Genomic DNA, 16,829 nt, shown 5'->3' on the forward strand with positions numbered 1-16,829 from the left:
GGGGGCAAAGGCCTGCGTTACCTACCCTTCACTATCTGCTAAGAGAGAATACTCCTAAAAGAAAAGAAGAGGGGGGGGGCAGCGTTCAAAGCACATCAGCGTGCATAAACACGAAAATGTTTTTACCTACCACATACTTGACATTTTAAAGCTTTTGATATTTGCTATTAAAAAACCATTGAAATTCACTGAAAAAACCATAGGTTATAGACCATATATAGTTAGGAATTAGCATTTACAAAACCTTGAAAATTCACTGAAAAAACCATGGGTTATAGACCATATATAGTTAGGAATTAGCATTTACAAAACCTTATTTTACTCACACAAAACCATTGAAATTTCATATATAGTTAGTTGCACTAACTATATATCGCGCACCCGCAATCCACTGCTGATCATGTCACATATTACATCATTCATGACATGATTACATAGTTACAAGCTGCACCATGAGCTTTTAGAAAGAACCACTATGTAGATTTATTAACCTATAAGCTTTGAAAAATAAATCATTGAATGATACTGCTGGACATAAAACGGTGTGCATAGATAAATGAATCAGCAAGAAAATGGTCACCATCCTTTTGACAATCTTTAATAAAATATCACTGTGCATTCATCATAGACAAATCATCATATAACTGCAAACAACTAAAATCGTGGTCACTTATACAGAAAAGTACAGCAAGGAAAGGCATCGCTTAACAAGAAGCATATTTCGTGTGGTCCCAGCAGGGTTTCCATGAGTGTCCGGAAGTTGCAGCTGGTAAAACACATCAGTTTCAATGCAGCACACACAGTTACAAAGTAGATCGTACAGTCGACAGCGAGTCCCCTCTGCTGCAGCGCACATTTGAGTGAGACTGAAAGGCGGGAGTTTCAAGTCATCGCACTTAGTCAAGTGTTTGCAGTTATTGGAAAGACACTCTGGTTAGTGACACAACTGGAATGTTGCATTCCCTAAAGAGGACGTTTCTTTAACTTAATGTACTTCAAATGCTACTCGCCTATGTTAAAGGTGTTGACACACTTCTCTTGGCATGTAGCATGGAAAAGCAAGTTGTGATAGTGCTCACACGCGCCCCTCGTCTACTGTCCACAGTCCTTCACTGCTGTGTGAACACTGCAACAGGGTCACACCGCCCAGGCAGGAGGACAAGGTCCTCATTGTGTACATCATACAACCCGCTATGTTATATCACATCAAATGGCATCACAACCAAGTGTGTTTAGGCCACTGTGATGGAAACGGAGTGTGCACAACTGGGCGGTCAACCATGATCAGCCTGGGAACTCAAATGTGAGCTTGTGATGTGCAGGACAGCGCTATTCTCTAAGGCTTGACTCCTTCAGTATGCAGGCTGTCTGTACTGGCCACCAAACTGAATTTTCTTGCAAATAAATTCAAATGAGGATTATTGTGTAATACTCCATAGAAACCCTCATATCTGGTAGAAAAATCTAAAAATGTAAAACAGCCAGGACAGGTCTACTTCTTCTGATTTTTTCAAATTCAGCTATTTTTTAATGGATACATCACTGATTGGTCACAATTGATTGTTCTCAACTACTGGCTGCATTGATCGCTTTTGTCAAACAGACACATGCTGAATCCAAGCAACACAACAACTAAATGTATAAATTCACTGTGTCTTGCTCAAACACCCATAGAGCTAACGATGTAGAATAAATAAACAGTAAAAATAAATTATATTTATGGAGTTAAAAATAATGCCAATATTTACTGTGCATTTGAACAACTATTAACATTGTATTGTGACTTGGCAAACGCCTACAATCTAAAGGTATCAAGTAACATCAAATAATACAAAAAATAAGTGCTAACGTCTATGCAAATCAGAACACTGAATGTAAGGATTTTGCGGCCTTTTCTGTCACCCACTGGATGGACCTGCTTCAGCTCTGACTGATGAAATTTTGTTATCTGAATTGGAAATTTTAAACCACCAGTTAGTAAATGTCCAGCAGTTTGCTGACACATTGCACTGAGTTGGTCTAAAGCCTGTGGTTTGCTCGAGCAATATAATTTTTTTTAATCCTTGAGCCAACTACACCACTAATTCTACCTGTATGCAGTTCAAATGTAATTGAGCAGCAATAAGGGAACATAACAGACTTTGACATTAGAAAGAAATATGCTATTCAAGTACTTCTCTTTTACGTTGCATTTTTAGTTCAAAATACTCTTTTCCTATCACTTTTATTCTATCCATCTGATGTATACTAAATACGTCCTATTATTTTTACCCCTTCTATAAATTCAAGACACCTAATTATTCACCAATGATTGAAGTCCTTATTACTTTCTACCATTACAACAGCTTTGATGCCACCAATGACATGAAGACCACCACACAACTAACTCTGCTCCAAGGCTACTATGTAATTCAGAGAAATGTACTCTCAAAATGTGAACACATTTAAGTCACGCAATTATTTTTCTTATTAGTACTTGGAGAATGTCCTGTATTTTTAGTGAGCTTTTATACCAAGATTTGTCTTGGTCTTTTTAGAAGATGAGCATATCTTCAGAATCCGTTTGTAAGATCCAGATTTTCATGAAGAGCACAAAAATAATGGGTCAACATATGCATTTAAAATGTCAATGCCCCTGTCAATCTCAGTAATATATGAAACCCATCCTAGTTACTAGTTTACTGCCTGAAGGCAGTTTTGTGTATTTCATGCACACTACGCTTGACACCATACGCATGTGACTCACGCTGTATACATCCACACCCCTTCCTGTTTTTGTTTTTTTCTTCTTGGATTTCAAATGTTGGGCAGCATATGACTGCAGGTGAGTTCCAACCCATATGGGACAAATGGAACTTTGTGTGTATAAAGTGAACGCACATTTGTGGTCAATGGAGTAAGATAAGATCATTTGTTAATTCTTTTGAAATCTGGAGTTCTGTTCTGTGTCCAAAACAAACTGGTATCAGTCACTTATTTGTGGAAGTAGCACTGTCGAAGAGAGTTTCCCAAGCAGATACTCAGTAGTAAAGGGTATGGCGTGGTTATTAATCTCCTAGCTAGTGTCTTAGGGTGCAATGTACCCTTCAAACTATGTGTGAAGCAAGAAAGGAGGGAAATACAATGATCTTTGCTCCAACTGACAGAGGAATATTATAAGAACAGTAGACTTTGGCTCACATGGCATCCTTAGGATTGATCCAAAGTGTTATAGGAGGCGGTGCAATAAGCCTACAGAACACAGAGAGGATGTCAATCACTACAATAGATGATGGGTCTTATTTCTTTACCATAGACAATTGGTAAAGAATTGATCGTAAATTGTCCTCTTACTTTCAAATTGTATTATTCAAAGTGATTGGAGAATTTCTATGGATCACTGGCTACAGATGAGACGCTACTACCTTTTGGTAAAGTTATAAAGGAGACAGTTCAAAAAGGAATAAAAACAGTAACAACAACAGAATTAAAGTAAAATAGAGAATATGTGGTGAAAGCTCTGAGTACATCTCCACTTTACACTTTAAACTACCATTCCATGAGGTGCTGCATAGAGAGTACAATACTAAATTTGTATTTACTCCTCTAAAACCATGACTAACATCATCTGACAACCACCAAGCTAACCAGCAGCAAGGCCTCTTCAAGTTACAGTTCAAGAGATGTGAACACAGAATCCTCAAGCAATCTCCTTTAGTACACAAAAAACAAAATACACATTGCATTAATGTGGATCCATCTGCTTTGGTCCCCATTTCTTAACAAATGTTGGTATTTTTGAGAAACAGACTGCACTCAGTGACAACTCTCAACAAAGAGGATAGGCAATATGCTTTTCCTGTTCTCTGCTAATTTCATTGAAGAGTCTTATGCGTCATAATTTCGGTGTCTTTGGCAATAAAGTTGAATATATGTTCCACATTAATAAGCATTCAGGTTTGTGTGTGAAACATTTACAAAAGGACAACAATCTTCAAATTACTACAACATTGTCACAGTCAAATACTGGTGGGTTCTTTAAGCTCTCCACACCCAACTTGTATTTTAAGTTACCTTTACTAGAATGTTTGAAATATACGTTTGTGTAGAATTTAGCATACAGAGTTCTGAATCAGTTGAGGCTGTTTCCTGATGCTCTCCCACATGTATTGATATTTTCAAAAATTAAAACGAACAGGCATGACTTTTTCAGGAATTACCGATTTTCAACCAAAATGAAATACTCTAGAGCTTTTCAAACCAAACTGGGCATCAAAGAGACATTTGCCGGCCCATAATATTGGGGATTAAAGATTGGGTAAAGCGATCTTTTTTTATTTTCACTAGATGACCTCTTTAATAAACTAGCTGCCTTTGGTCTCAATCATAGTGCATTTTGTTACCAGAATCTTTCAAATCTTTCAATGGCAACAGTGGCCCAGTGCTACACACAGGGCAGTAAATATGTACACATTTATGCTCATTCACATAAGGAAGAGTATATATGTTTTCATGTGACTGCAATTAAATATATTAGTATAAACTAGTGGCATTACACAATTATCTATGATCGTGTCACAGTCAATCATAAAATATTGATTGCAGGAACAAGCTCACACCAGAAATAAGTGTATGTCTCTCCGGGCTAAAGAACACAGATTAGGAACCCTGAAGTAAATTTATGTCACTAACCAATGACTGAAGCCAGCTCCAAATTGGTATTAATGCATCATACACATATTAAACTAAACACAATCCTATTCAAAGTTCTTAAGATAGTCGCCGCACACCTTGATCTGCTGTCTCAATTCGTGCAAGTCTTTGAATTATGACACAGGAAGTATAGACAAACTGAGCTGGAGAAAGCCAAAGTACATATCACAATCTACCACTGAATGCATATTCAATCAAAAAAATAGATTTGGTCGAACACTGAAATGTTTGCAGTGTAAACTGGATTGTAGTTCTGTATCAATGCTTTCATTTCTTCTTCTTTCTCCACAAAATGGTGATAATTTTTCCTGGCTATAAAAGAGGAAAATATATATTTTTAATGCTTATGTATCCAAAATCATTTACAAAATTCAACTCCTTGGCACCACATTATCTACATAGATTAGTGCGAGTAGGATTGGAGACTCTTAATTACATTCATTGTCCTATTACAAGTGTATATAGAATCCATTATTATGAATCATTCTGAACAAGATTATGTCTTCAAGCGTTTTTGGCAAATGGATCCCATCGGGTTTGCCAAGGTTTGTCTACATGATACTTGGGGGACAATTAACCACAATGTTTAATTTAGTGCCTGAAACTATATCATCATAGAGATATTCCCATGAAAGAAAGAAATGGCACTGACCATTGGTTGTTGTTGGTTCAGGTCATGAAGAGCCAAGGATTTTAAAATTGTAAAAGCCTGTGGTGGACTAAGAATAGTAGTGAAAGCAGAAAAGATATGCATGTTCCTGACAGGTAGTCGGACAGAGTAGCTTTTGTCAAATGACATCACAGACAAATTGACAACTGGTCGCAGTTCATTAAGAGGAAGTCCCTGGATATACCATCACATCATAATGTTGCACTACTTCAAGGGGTCTGCATTACAAGCAGAGCCAAACCAGAATTCGCCATACTGCATGTAGTCAAGACTACCATTTGGCCGAAGTCCTCACCTGTTACAAATTATGATAATTGTGGGAGTCCAAACGTGGATCTGCCAATGCTACCCTCTGTGTATAACATGCTAACATCATCTGTAGAATGCTCTATCCCCCACGGCCTTTTGGCACTGATCCAAATGTGAGAGTAGCATCTCGTAGATATCAAATGCTTGTTTAATCAAACAGGTTTTAGGGTGATTTCGAAACTGAATGAGTGAAGCACTGAATATGCTTTGCTTGAGATGTAGTATAGATTAAAAACACATGGTACCTCAGCAAATGAGGTATGGGGCATCAACACATTATAAGCATGAATGGAGACACGTGCATCATGCTGCAACTAGTCCGTCAATGTGGGAGCGTAGGACACGCACCTGCATTGAGCTCAGCACTTGCCATGATCCCAACAATAGAGTGACAAGGGATAGATGCTCGGTCTGCTTCCACATCCGGCGCCTCACCACACAAGGTAAAGGTCCTCGGGATGAGAGTCCTGTTCTATAGAGGAAGCCATTAACCAGCGGTTTCTTTACAGAAAGAGCTCAGAGGTTGCTTTGGCTCAAAATCCAGTATATCAAAGAGTTATTTTAAACAGCAATGTGTTTCTAGCTTCAGGAGATACAAGGATGGACTGCACGTTTAACTCTCTTCAGATGTAAAGTTTCAGGCTCTCTGGTCCTATCAGAACACACACCAAATGCCCAATACTGGAGTTAAATGTTCAATCTATGAAACTAGAGGTGACAACAATGTAGCCATCAGAAGTTTCATAACATAATAATACATATTTCAACAGATGGGCAGGAGGAGAGGAGTTCTCTGCTGCATTCCAAGTAACGTGGCATGTGTCCACAGAAAATCTAAGAGTACACACATTAATTCCAAAGTCATCAGTTCATGTTTGCTTTAGACAGCAGTCAGAGTAACAGGTTTTATAATACTATATGCCACGCAGAGCTTGACTATCAGTTTTTTCCCCTTCATGAAGGGGTATGGTTACAATGAAATACTTTTGATTCAAAAGGTTTATACACAAGCCTATACATAACATAAAATACAATATTAGTGACACAGTCAGATTGTAAATGCATACTCGGTTGTATCAAGCTGTAAGCACACGCAAAATAATAAAAATGAAGTTGTATTTCCTAAATATTTATATCTGCAAGTTAATTTAACAGAATGTGTACATGCTTGCATACAATGTTTATCATGACGTGAAATGTTGTAGATGATTGGAGAACATTGTGACATGTTTGCTGACCTAGTTAATTTTTGGGACGCATTAGCAATAACCCCAAGGATTTGAAATGTAAGACAACACAGGCATACAATATTACCATTGAAAAGGTACTATTGCAACTTTATCAGACCCCAAATGTTTGAAGACAGATATTGGTGCTGCAGACAATCGCTGAAAGAACCTTACAAGGTCTGGAATGAGTTTATGCATTAAACTTAAACCAAAGCCAGCAGTAAGGTTCTAAGAACCAGATGGGATTCTTGCACATGAGAGAAACCTTGAATAGCATACCGGGCTTGCTCCGTGACAGAAAATGGGCTCATGCCAAAATACAGCTTCTGAGCCCCAATGCCGTACACCTCCTGTTTACAATAACATCTTATGCCTAGTTAGATCTCTTACTCTGTATGCGAACGTGATGGGTCTTCAGAAAATGCATGCAAATAGATTGTTGCACCGTTAGCAAAACACTTACAAAATGTTTTTGCCAACTGTTCGTAGCACTGCACACACATGGACTTTTATTTTTTTGCACATTATGCCAGAGGAAAGAAAAACTGAGAAAAAAACAACATAAACCCAAGGAAAGCTATCTATCCTATGGAGTAGAAAAGCATAACAAAAAGAAAGCCAATGTACGTTTGCAGCTGATGTACTGTTGACTGTCTGTTGATTGACTGTCTGCAAGAATGTACAGTATTCACAGATCAGTAGAAAGTAGACATGGACATGTATAAGCTGCATAGATTTCTCTGCACAATCCAGGGCTCTTTGTGAATCCCAGAAAAAAGATTATTCAAATCATAAGAAAACAAAATTCAGATGCATGTCTTTCCGATTCTTCTTGAAAACGTTTAATAAGTAGGCACAATGTTTTTTGTTTTGTAGAAAGTGCTTTAAGTCCACCTTATTCTTTAAAACTTCCGGTAGAAATATGGAATGACAGTGATCTCAGTGATGAGACAATTTCTTTTCTTACCTCTGAACACAGCGGCATACTTTTTTAAGGAAGAACTACGATCAATTAAAAGTAGGCATTGTTCTAAATTGCTTCTGTTCTCTTCATTTGCTATAAATATATCTCATCTATTTTCAGCTATTTGATATTTAAAGGACTCCAAAATGTACATACATATCTCACAACGATACATTAGATAAATATCAAATTATTTGAATTTCAATTTAAAGACAAATAGACTGATTGTTACAGCATGCTTTTGTAAAAAGTACCAGCTACGGGTAAATTATTAATGGGGATAAAATGTTGACACTGCAGGCGACACAAAAGTGTAGTTAGTGGGTTGGGGAATTACACAGGTTGTGTGTCGTGTGGTAGAGTCTACATATTATTACCAAACTAATAGGAGATGTGATGCCTTTACTACACAGCCAGTCATATTATCTGGGGCTCACTGAAGGGCTGACTACTAGAAGTCAGTGTGGATCTGAAAAAAACAATGCTTATAAAATATTTACAATTTGTGACATGTGCATGCAGGTCCAAGACGAAAAAGCTTCAGGCATCACTTCTTACCTTCATTAACCAAGAAAGAAGCCATGTAAAATGCTACTTTAATAGACTGCAGGGAATGCGATGTGCTTGATGGAAACTTCCACTCATAAGGGTTTTTCTCTGGGTGCCACTGCGTGCCATAGATTGGATACTTGTATGCTGCGGGAAACAAAGAGGACATGATATGTGGTTATTGAGAGTGTAGGATTCACAACCAGCCCTTGTCAATTCCCCTAAGGAGTTAACATAAATAGTACAGTCCTCAATCAACACCGGCTACAACGCGGAGAGCACCATTAAACTGGATATGATCACTAGGCATGAAGCACCCACTACAAGGGAAGCTGGTAGTACGACATGAAGTATATTTGTGTAACTAATTCAATGTCAGCCGTGCAGAAGCTGCGACAGCCATAGCATGGTTTGACCCCCTTCACTTCCCCAAGCTACAATCCAATATTGAATTGCTCTGTCGGTCCAAACGCTAAAATGAAGTAGGGCTGTAGACTATACCTGTTGGCAGTGTGTCAACTTAACTACCTTAACCATAACACTGAGGATTGGTTTCCAGGTTAGCTCTAGCTTTAATCAATTGCACAGTGTGATGGATGCACCATAATCAATGTGGCAGCATGTGCTAAAGTAGTCTGACAGATGTCACAATAATAGAGGCAGAGTAGGAGAGAGTTATGATAACATGCATGAGGATACAAAATGGGGACTTATTTGTAGATGTAGAATTCATTGCCCACTCTCTCACTATTAAGCAAGAATGACGCCCCATTGTCTGCTTATAACAGAGCTCCTCTTGATCTGCCCTTGTCGCCATTCAAACTGGGCATTAAGTATCTTGGAGTCCTCTTGGACGAGAAACAACCTACAAGCCCTCATCAATTCATTTGCCAAATGGGTACAATTTTAAATAAAATTCCTACGAGGAATCAATATTTTCATTACTGATCTGGATTTCAAAGAAGTATCCCTAGCATCCCTAGTGCTATGGAGGTAAGTGGCCACATCTTGCTTATTATGATCTCACTATACTGACTTCTCATGGGCCACATGTATGAAGCTTAGTGCTTGCAATTACCCAATAGCAAATTTGGCCATTCACTATTTGGTAATCGCAATCTATAATGAACAAAAGTATTATACACATTCTGCGAACCCCAGTAGGTTGCAAGTAGACCTACCTCATGAATATTAATGAAGGAGGTGTCAGTTTGTGACCTATTGGGAATCGCAAAAATCACAGCAATGGGGGCTTGCTGGGGGTCAGCAGACCACAATGTATGTGATTGCTTTTAATTAAGGCAATTTTTTTTAACACAGCCAGTTTTCCTTAAATGACAACAGGGTACATTTAAAAAGAAAAAAATTAAGCGTTTAATTTTTATTTTTGCGAATGGCTCATCACCAACTTTGAGTTGGTGATAAAGTGTGAATGTTGTGCCATCACATTTTGGGCACAAAACATTTGTAATTACCAATGTGAATTGGTATTTGGAAGGGGCACCCTAAACACACCCCTTTCAAATAACAATTCACAAACCCATATTGCAATTCGGTAATCGGTCACTAAATCCCAGTTAGGGATTCGTACATTTGAAAATGCCTTTTGCGTTCACAAATGGGTCGATTCTGTAAATCAGCACATTTGCCACCACAAAATAGCTTTGTACATGTGGCCCCAAATTCCATGGTAAACTCCATTCCCTGTAGGGAGATGACCCACTTCAACAACTTAGGATTCTCACCCCTCATTTGCTTTAGCCATCTGAGGAGCCTGTGGTCCATCTGAACTCAGGTGTGTCCCAAGCAACTATGGTCTCAACTCCTTCAGTGCCCAGACCACAGCAAAGGCTTTTCGTTCATTAGCACTCCACCTCTGTTTCTCAGAGAGTAATCTCATAGAGATTAAAGGTACAGGCTTGTCTAGGCCCTCATCACTGAACTGCAATAAAACTACCCTGTGCCTTGCTCTGAGGCACTTATTGGCCTTGATAGTCAGGCCTGCGTTTTTCAGGCCTAAAGCACTTCCGGCAGGAGAAAGAGGTGGTCTTTCCAGCTGTTACTGAAGACAGTTATATCATCCAAGTAAGCATCATTGAAGGTCTTCATACCAACCAAAACCTAGTTCACCATTTCCAGGCCAAAGAATATCACTTTAAACTGAAAGTAGCCCTCTAGAGTGGAAAAGGTAACCTCTATTTAGCCCCTTTAGTTAGGGCAATCTGCGTACACCTGAAGTTAAATCAAAAGTGCTCAGGAACTTGGCAGCACCTAACCTATCGATTTGCTCATCAGCTCTGTGAAGTTTTAGTAATGAGTTGAGCTGCCTATAGAACACGGTGGGGGCAGCTTTTGGCACCTGCACCACTGGGATGGACTAAGGGCTACTGGAGTGCTCAATCATTCTAGCTCCAACATCTTAGAGACTTCCTCCTTGATTCTAACCCTCACTTTATCAGACAGCCTGTATATTTTGTTTGTGACAGGGAGGGCTGTCTCCTGTGTCAATGTCATGGGTACACAGATGTGTAGGCCCAAGAGTGAGGCAAAACAGAGAGGCAAATTGTACCAAGAATGGGCGACAGTCCCTCTGCTGACCCATCACTCTCTTTTGATTACAGAAGGTCACGGAAAGGTTCACTCTCCACCTCCACCTCCCCATCAACAGCATGGTGACATCAGACTTCTCAACGTGTGGCTTTAGACGGTTGATATGGAAGACCTTTAAGGGGTGTCGGGGGGTCTTGAGGTCCACCAGGTAGGTGACCGCCCCTTTCTTCTCAACTATTTCATAAGGTGCAGTCCAATGGTCTTGGAAGGGTCCTGGGCTCAAAAGGCTCCATTACCTACACTTTTGCCCAGGCTATAATTTCACAGGGGTAACCGCCTGGTCATACCACTGCTTCATCACCTCCTGGGTAGCTCGAAGTTTTCAGAAGCCTCTTGTCAGAACTTGGCCATCTGGTACCGGCATATAGCTAACCAAATCCTCAGCAGACTTCTTGGGAGCTTGCTCCCACTCCTCCTTAAGCAGACTGAGAAGTCCCCTAACAAGGTGACCATATAGCAGTCCAAAGGGGTTAAATCCAAACACCCCTCTATGGCAACTCCCTGTAGGCAAAGCGCAGGAATGGTAAGATGTTGTCCCACTTCAACCTTATGGGCTCATGTAGGCCTGTAATCATGCCCTTCAGGGTCTTGCCGAATGTCTTAACAAGCCCATTTGTTTGTGGATGGTAGGATGTGGAGAACTTGTAAGTTACCCCATATTCCTTCCACATGCACACACAAAGTTGGTGCCCCTATCAGACACCACTTCCTTGGAGAACCCCACTTTTGTGAAAATCCCCATCAGGACCCTAGCTACTGCAGGTGCAGTTGCACTCCTTAGAGGTATGGCCTCTGGGATCTAATAGCATGCTCCACCAAGACCAAGATAAACCTGTTGCCTGAAGCTGTCTTGCGGTCCAAGGGCCCTACAATGTCGATGCCCACCCTTTCAGAGGGGGTGCCAATGACAGGCAAAGGGTTCAGGGGAGATTTCAGTTTTCTGCCTGTCTTACCACTGGCCTGGCAAGTTAAACACGTCCTCCAGAACGTATCTGAGGAAATCTTCATCCAGGTCCAATAAAAGTGTGTGGGAATGCCTGGCAAATGCCTTGTCCTATCGGAGATGTCTTGCCAGGGATATCTCACGAGCCAGCCCCAGTAAGGCCCTGTAGCAGTGAGAGACTACCAATGCATGTGTCGTCCCATGCACAGGTGCCTTAGGCTCACTATGCAGGAGGTAATTCTCCCAATATATGCAGTGATCCCAAGAGGTATCAGTAGCTGTCTGGGCTTCAGCTTGCTGCCTCATGCCCTCTGAGGTCTTGCACTCTGTCTGTGCTTTACAGAAGTCATCCTTGATGGGTTCCCCTATTCTTGCCATCCAGCAAGCTCAAGCAGATCACCATGGGAGACAATGTCCTCCCCAGTAGGCTCTGGGGCCTCCTCCAGCACCCCATCCACATCCACTATGGGACATTCTGGTTTCCCATGCTCCTTGCCCTTTCCACGACTTCCTTGACCGTTGTCTGGGTAATTTTTCCAGGCTTTAGGCCTCCTCAACTCCCTTTCCGGGCAGCAATGGATCTAGTAGTCATAAAAACCTACTAAGGCACACCCAACTTCCATCTCCAGGTGTAATCTGAACCCTTCTTCCTTTCAGGAAGTGTGATCAAGGTCCATCCCTAGCCGACAGTCCACAGGCAAGGCACGCAGCAACTTTCAGAAGACCTAAGACCCCCCACACTCAAAGAGACATACAGCCACAGAGTAGTGGCTCTCCTGGTTGTCAGCTACTAAAACCTAGCGGACTGTATTGGAAATCACTTGCTCGGAGGATGGAAAATTACATTTTTCGTACTGACTTCTGGGCCCCTGAGAGCCTAGACCCTCTGCTCAATGATAGTGACCCACTGTCTATAATTTACAGTATTGGAAGACAAGGAGGCATTTGGGAACCATCACCTCGAAAGACTCCACCATACTGGCATCTAAGGGGACGCGCCCAGATGAATCACCTTCTTCACGGAAGAACCCAGAGTATCCACCTCCCACCTTTCACCTCTGAACCCAAGGAGATCACCTACAGCCACTCCGAGGGCTCATCCCTCAGCCCCATGCTCTTCAATGCATATAAGATGATGCTGGCCAACATCGTTAGATCCCATGGTCTCAACATAATTTCCTACACAGACGACACCCAATTCATAGTCTCACTCACCGATGACCCCACCAGAACCAACTTCCACAGATGCATGACAAACATCACTGACTGGATTAAGAACAAATGCTTGCAGCTGAACGCCTGACAAGACAGAAGTACTGATCTTTGGCAGCAGCAGCAACACATGGAATGACTTGTGGAGGCCATCAGACTTACAACCCGCATCCACTCCCTCCAACCATGCCAGAAACCTCATAATCATCATTGACAACAAGCTCACCATGAAATAACAGATGAACGCCATCTCCTCTGCATGCTTCCTCACTCTGCGCATGCTACGTAAGATCTTTAAGTGGCTACCCCTACACACAAGATGCACCGTGACATAAGCCCTCATTACCAGCCGACTGGACTACGGCACTGCCATTTACGTAGGAATCACTACTCACCTTCTACAGAGACTTCAGATCATACAGAAAGCCGCAGCAGACCAGTCCTCTGCCTTTCCCGACAAACTAACACCACAGGAACCTCCACTGGCTCTCAGTATAGATGAGATGAGAATTCAAGCAGCTGACCCACGCGTACAAGGTTCTACAAAACCAAAGACCCACCTGCATTGACCACCGCCTGAACTTACACCAACCGTTGAGAAAACTACACACCACCTCCCTTTCACTAACCCAAACTCCCCGCATCTACTGAAGCAGAAGTGGAGGACACTTCTTCACCCACATTGCAGCAAAGACCTAAAACAGCCTCCCCGCGCATCTTCAGACCATCACGTCACTTCTGGAATTCTGAATGGCTCTCAAGACCTAGCTAGTTGAATAAGCCACCAGGGCCTGTAAGTGCCTAGATACCCTATCAGGTGATTAGCCGTGCTGTATAAATCCTGATTGCTTGATTAATTGACTGTACCTACTATACACCGCAAAGTTTGAGGAAAGACCACAAACTTTCAGACACAGCTTTCACTAGATGCCAAGGAGATGTCAGTGACTTCTATCCCATTGTATGTACATGTTCTATTATTCAGAAATACTGGCAGTCCAAATTTGTGACTCTGCTAGAGGTGTTGGGCCAAAAGTTGGAGGCCTTAGCCAGAATCGTGTTGGTCAGCCTAGAGGATGAGATGTGAGGCACAAGAGGGGTTGGGACTTGGGGCGGCTAGGAACATTACTAGCTAATAGGGATGTGGTTAAATATTGGAAGTCACCAGATGCCTCACCTCTGTGAGGGAATGGAGGTCATGCATGCATCATTTGGCTAAACTGGAAGAACTGATTTACCTAGCTCGAGAGTGTCGTGGGAAACCTCATAAGATATGGGTGAATGTGGTGGATATATTAAGGGCTGAACACTGCAGTGGCGTGAACTCAGGAGGGTGGGGTGGGTTGATTATGGCAATCAGTAATAATGTTATGGGGATCCCCTGTGTGTGTACTGGCGTTTCTATATTTATACTGTGTTGTTAAGAAGAAAAATCTTTGAGCATCTCCAGGAAAGCAAAGGATCAGATCAGAGCTGGTTAGTACAAACAAACTGACAGTGGGTAATTACAAACTGTCAAGGCAACCCACTCCTTTCACAACCGAACATATGCGTGGGTTTACTACTTTTGGAGGGTAAATCTTCAGCAGTAAAACCATTACTGTCTGTCGGGCATCCTTCTGTCAATACCAGACAGGCATAAGTATAGCCTATGTTCATCTGTAAATGTATCTTTATAGCCAAACATGGCACTGGGAATCATGGCTTCTGGAGAACAAGGGGAAAAAACACAAGTTCATAATTGACAGTGAATCATTTGTACTGAGTAAAAGCAAACAAGTCGATGATACTGGGTATTATGAATAGCTGAACAATAAATGCATTAATTTCTGGGGGGTTTTCTTTAGACCTTCTACTATACAACTGAATTGAAGGATCCCACAGCATTTCCTTTGCAGAGACTTGGGGCCTTATTCAGAGTTTGATGGGCCAGGTACTCCATTATTAACATGGCAGAGTACCTCTTCCACCAGACTTGCAGCTTCCCTGATCTATTTGCAGTCAGGAGAGCAAACACATTTTTAATAGCAGAGACTGGGCTGTCTCTATGGAAAGCTTTCACAGGCAGCCAATCCAGTATGTTGGACTTGGCCCTTTCTGCAGTGTCACGCCTAACCTTTTTCTCTCCACCCCTGCTATTTTTATGAATTTATTTTGTTGGCTTTAGGACTCTGTGCACTTTACCATTGCTAACCGGTGCTAAAATGCTTGTGATTACTTCTTAAAACTTGGTAACATTGAATTACACTTGAGTGGCATATTTAATTTACTTACAAGTCACTATTAAAGTGGTATAGCATGTATCCAGGGCTGTTGTATTAAATGTTACAAGTGGGCTTGCAGCACTTATTGTGTCACCCACTCAAGAGACCACTTAAAACATTTCTCAGAACTCCATTGCAGCTTGATGACATCTTTAAACTTCCAATTTGTTTTTACAAAATAACCCTCTTGCTAAGCCTTAAACTAACCTCGTATTACTTATAAGTCATCCCTAAAGTAGGTCCTAGACATTCCAGAGGGTAGGGTACATTGTAATTAGAAGGTTGGACATGTACTTTAAAGTTTTACATGTCCTGGCAGTGAAAAACTCACAACTTTGTTTTTCACTCCTGAGGTGCCAACCACTCCCATAGCGTTGCTTTATTATATTTAATAAGTGCTAACTTTTGATTGGAAGCGGGTGGGAATTTTATGTTAGGTGTCCGGAAAATTGTAATTTAAAATTCCCTTCAATGGCAAAATTAGATTTTAAATCACAATTTTGAAAATGTTACTTTTAGAAATTTGGCATTTTCCTGCTCTATTTGGTGCCTACAGTCTGTTCCTGGGTTACATGAATTAAGTATAGTTGGCAGTTGTACTTTGTATATTCCTCTTAGACAGCAGCCCCAAAATAGAGGGATTAGTGTGCCTGGATTGGTCATCACTGGCAGAATGGAGGGGATCTGGGCAGCCCCACTTAAAAGCAAACAGTCTCATTTAAAGAAGGCATCAGGTATAAAAACAGAACCTTGAGACGCACTCTTCAGTATACATCTGGGCCTGTGGAAGATGCAGAAGGGGGACTGCTGTGCTGCTCTGCTGCCCTGCTGCCTGAGTGGGAAGGATTGGACCCGCATCTTAAACCCCGGACCACCAGAGTGACTCTAAGGGCCTAGCTGGCTGGCATCCTGATCAGAACCTCTGGGACGGAAAAGGCTTCTACCATCTTGAACGCTGCACCTGGACTCTGCCTGCTGTGAGCCTGCACTACCCTTGCTCCCAACCACATATGTAAGAACTCACTTGATGCCTGGCCACTTCTAGACATGGTGACACTTACACAACTCCTTAATAAAATAAAATTGGGATCCCCTTGCGATTTACTTCCCATCACGGTTCTACAACAAATTGAACAACAGTCACTGTATTACACTCTTGACCTTCTTAATGCCTCTCTTAGGAAGTCCTTTGTTCCCCCAGATTGGAAACACGCAATGGTCATCCCATTATTAGAAAAACCTAATTCGGACCCTGCGCTTCCCTCTAATTACCGTCCAATTTCACTACTCCATGCTCTCTCAAAAATTTTGGAGAGACACATAAATGGACATCTATCCAGGTTCATCGAAACCAATGAGCTTCTCCATCTTCCGAATCGGGCTTTAG

General features: G+C 41.4%; 1 protein-coding gene across 1 annotated transcript in view; it reads right to left on the reverse strand.

The window, feature by feature from the left end:
* Positions 1–582: 582 nt before the first annotated feature.
* The window catches only part of GGH (gamma-glutamyl hydrolase), a 227,472-nt gene continuing 211,225 nt past the window's right edge, over positions 583–16,829 (reverse strand). Inside the window, exons 8-9 of the mRNA XM_086965799.1 lie at positions 8,423–8,560; positions 583–5,004 (exon numbers count right to left, since the gene is read on the reverse strand). Of these exons, the coding sequence (XP_086821925.1) occupies positions 4,883–5,004; positions 8,423–8,560 (260 nt within the window). The 3' untranslated portion in view covers positions 583–4,882. The remainder of the gene's footprint in view (positions 5,005–8,422; positions 8,561–16,829) is intronic.

Source organism: Lissotriton vulgaris, chromosome 4_1, assembly GCF_964263255.1.
Source record: "Lissotriton vulgaris chromosome 4_1, aLisVul1.2, whole genome shotgun sequence".
In the NCBI taxonomy this organism is placed as follows: Eukaryota; Metazoa; Chordata; class Amphibia; order Caudata; family Salamandridae; genus Lissotriton; species Lissotriton vulgaris.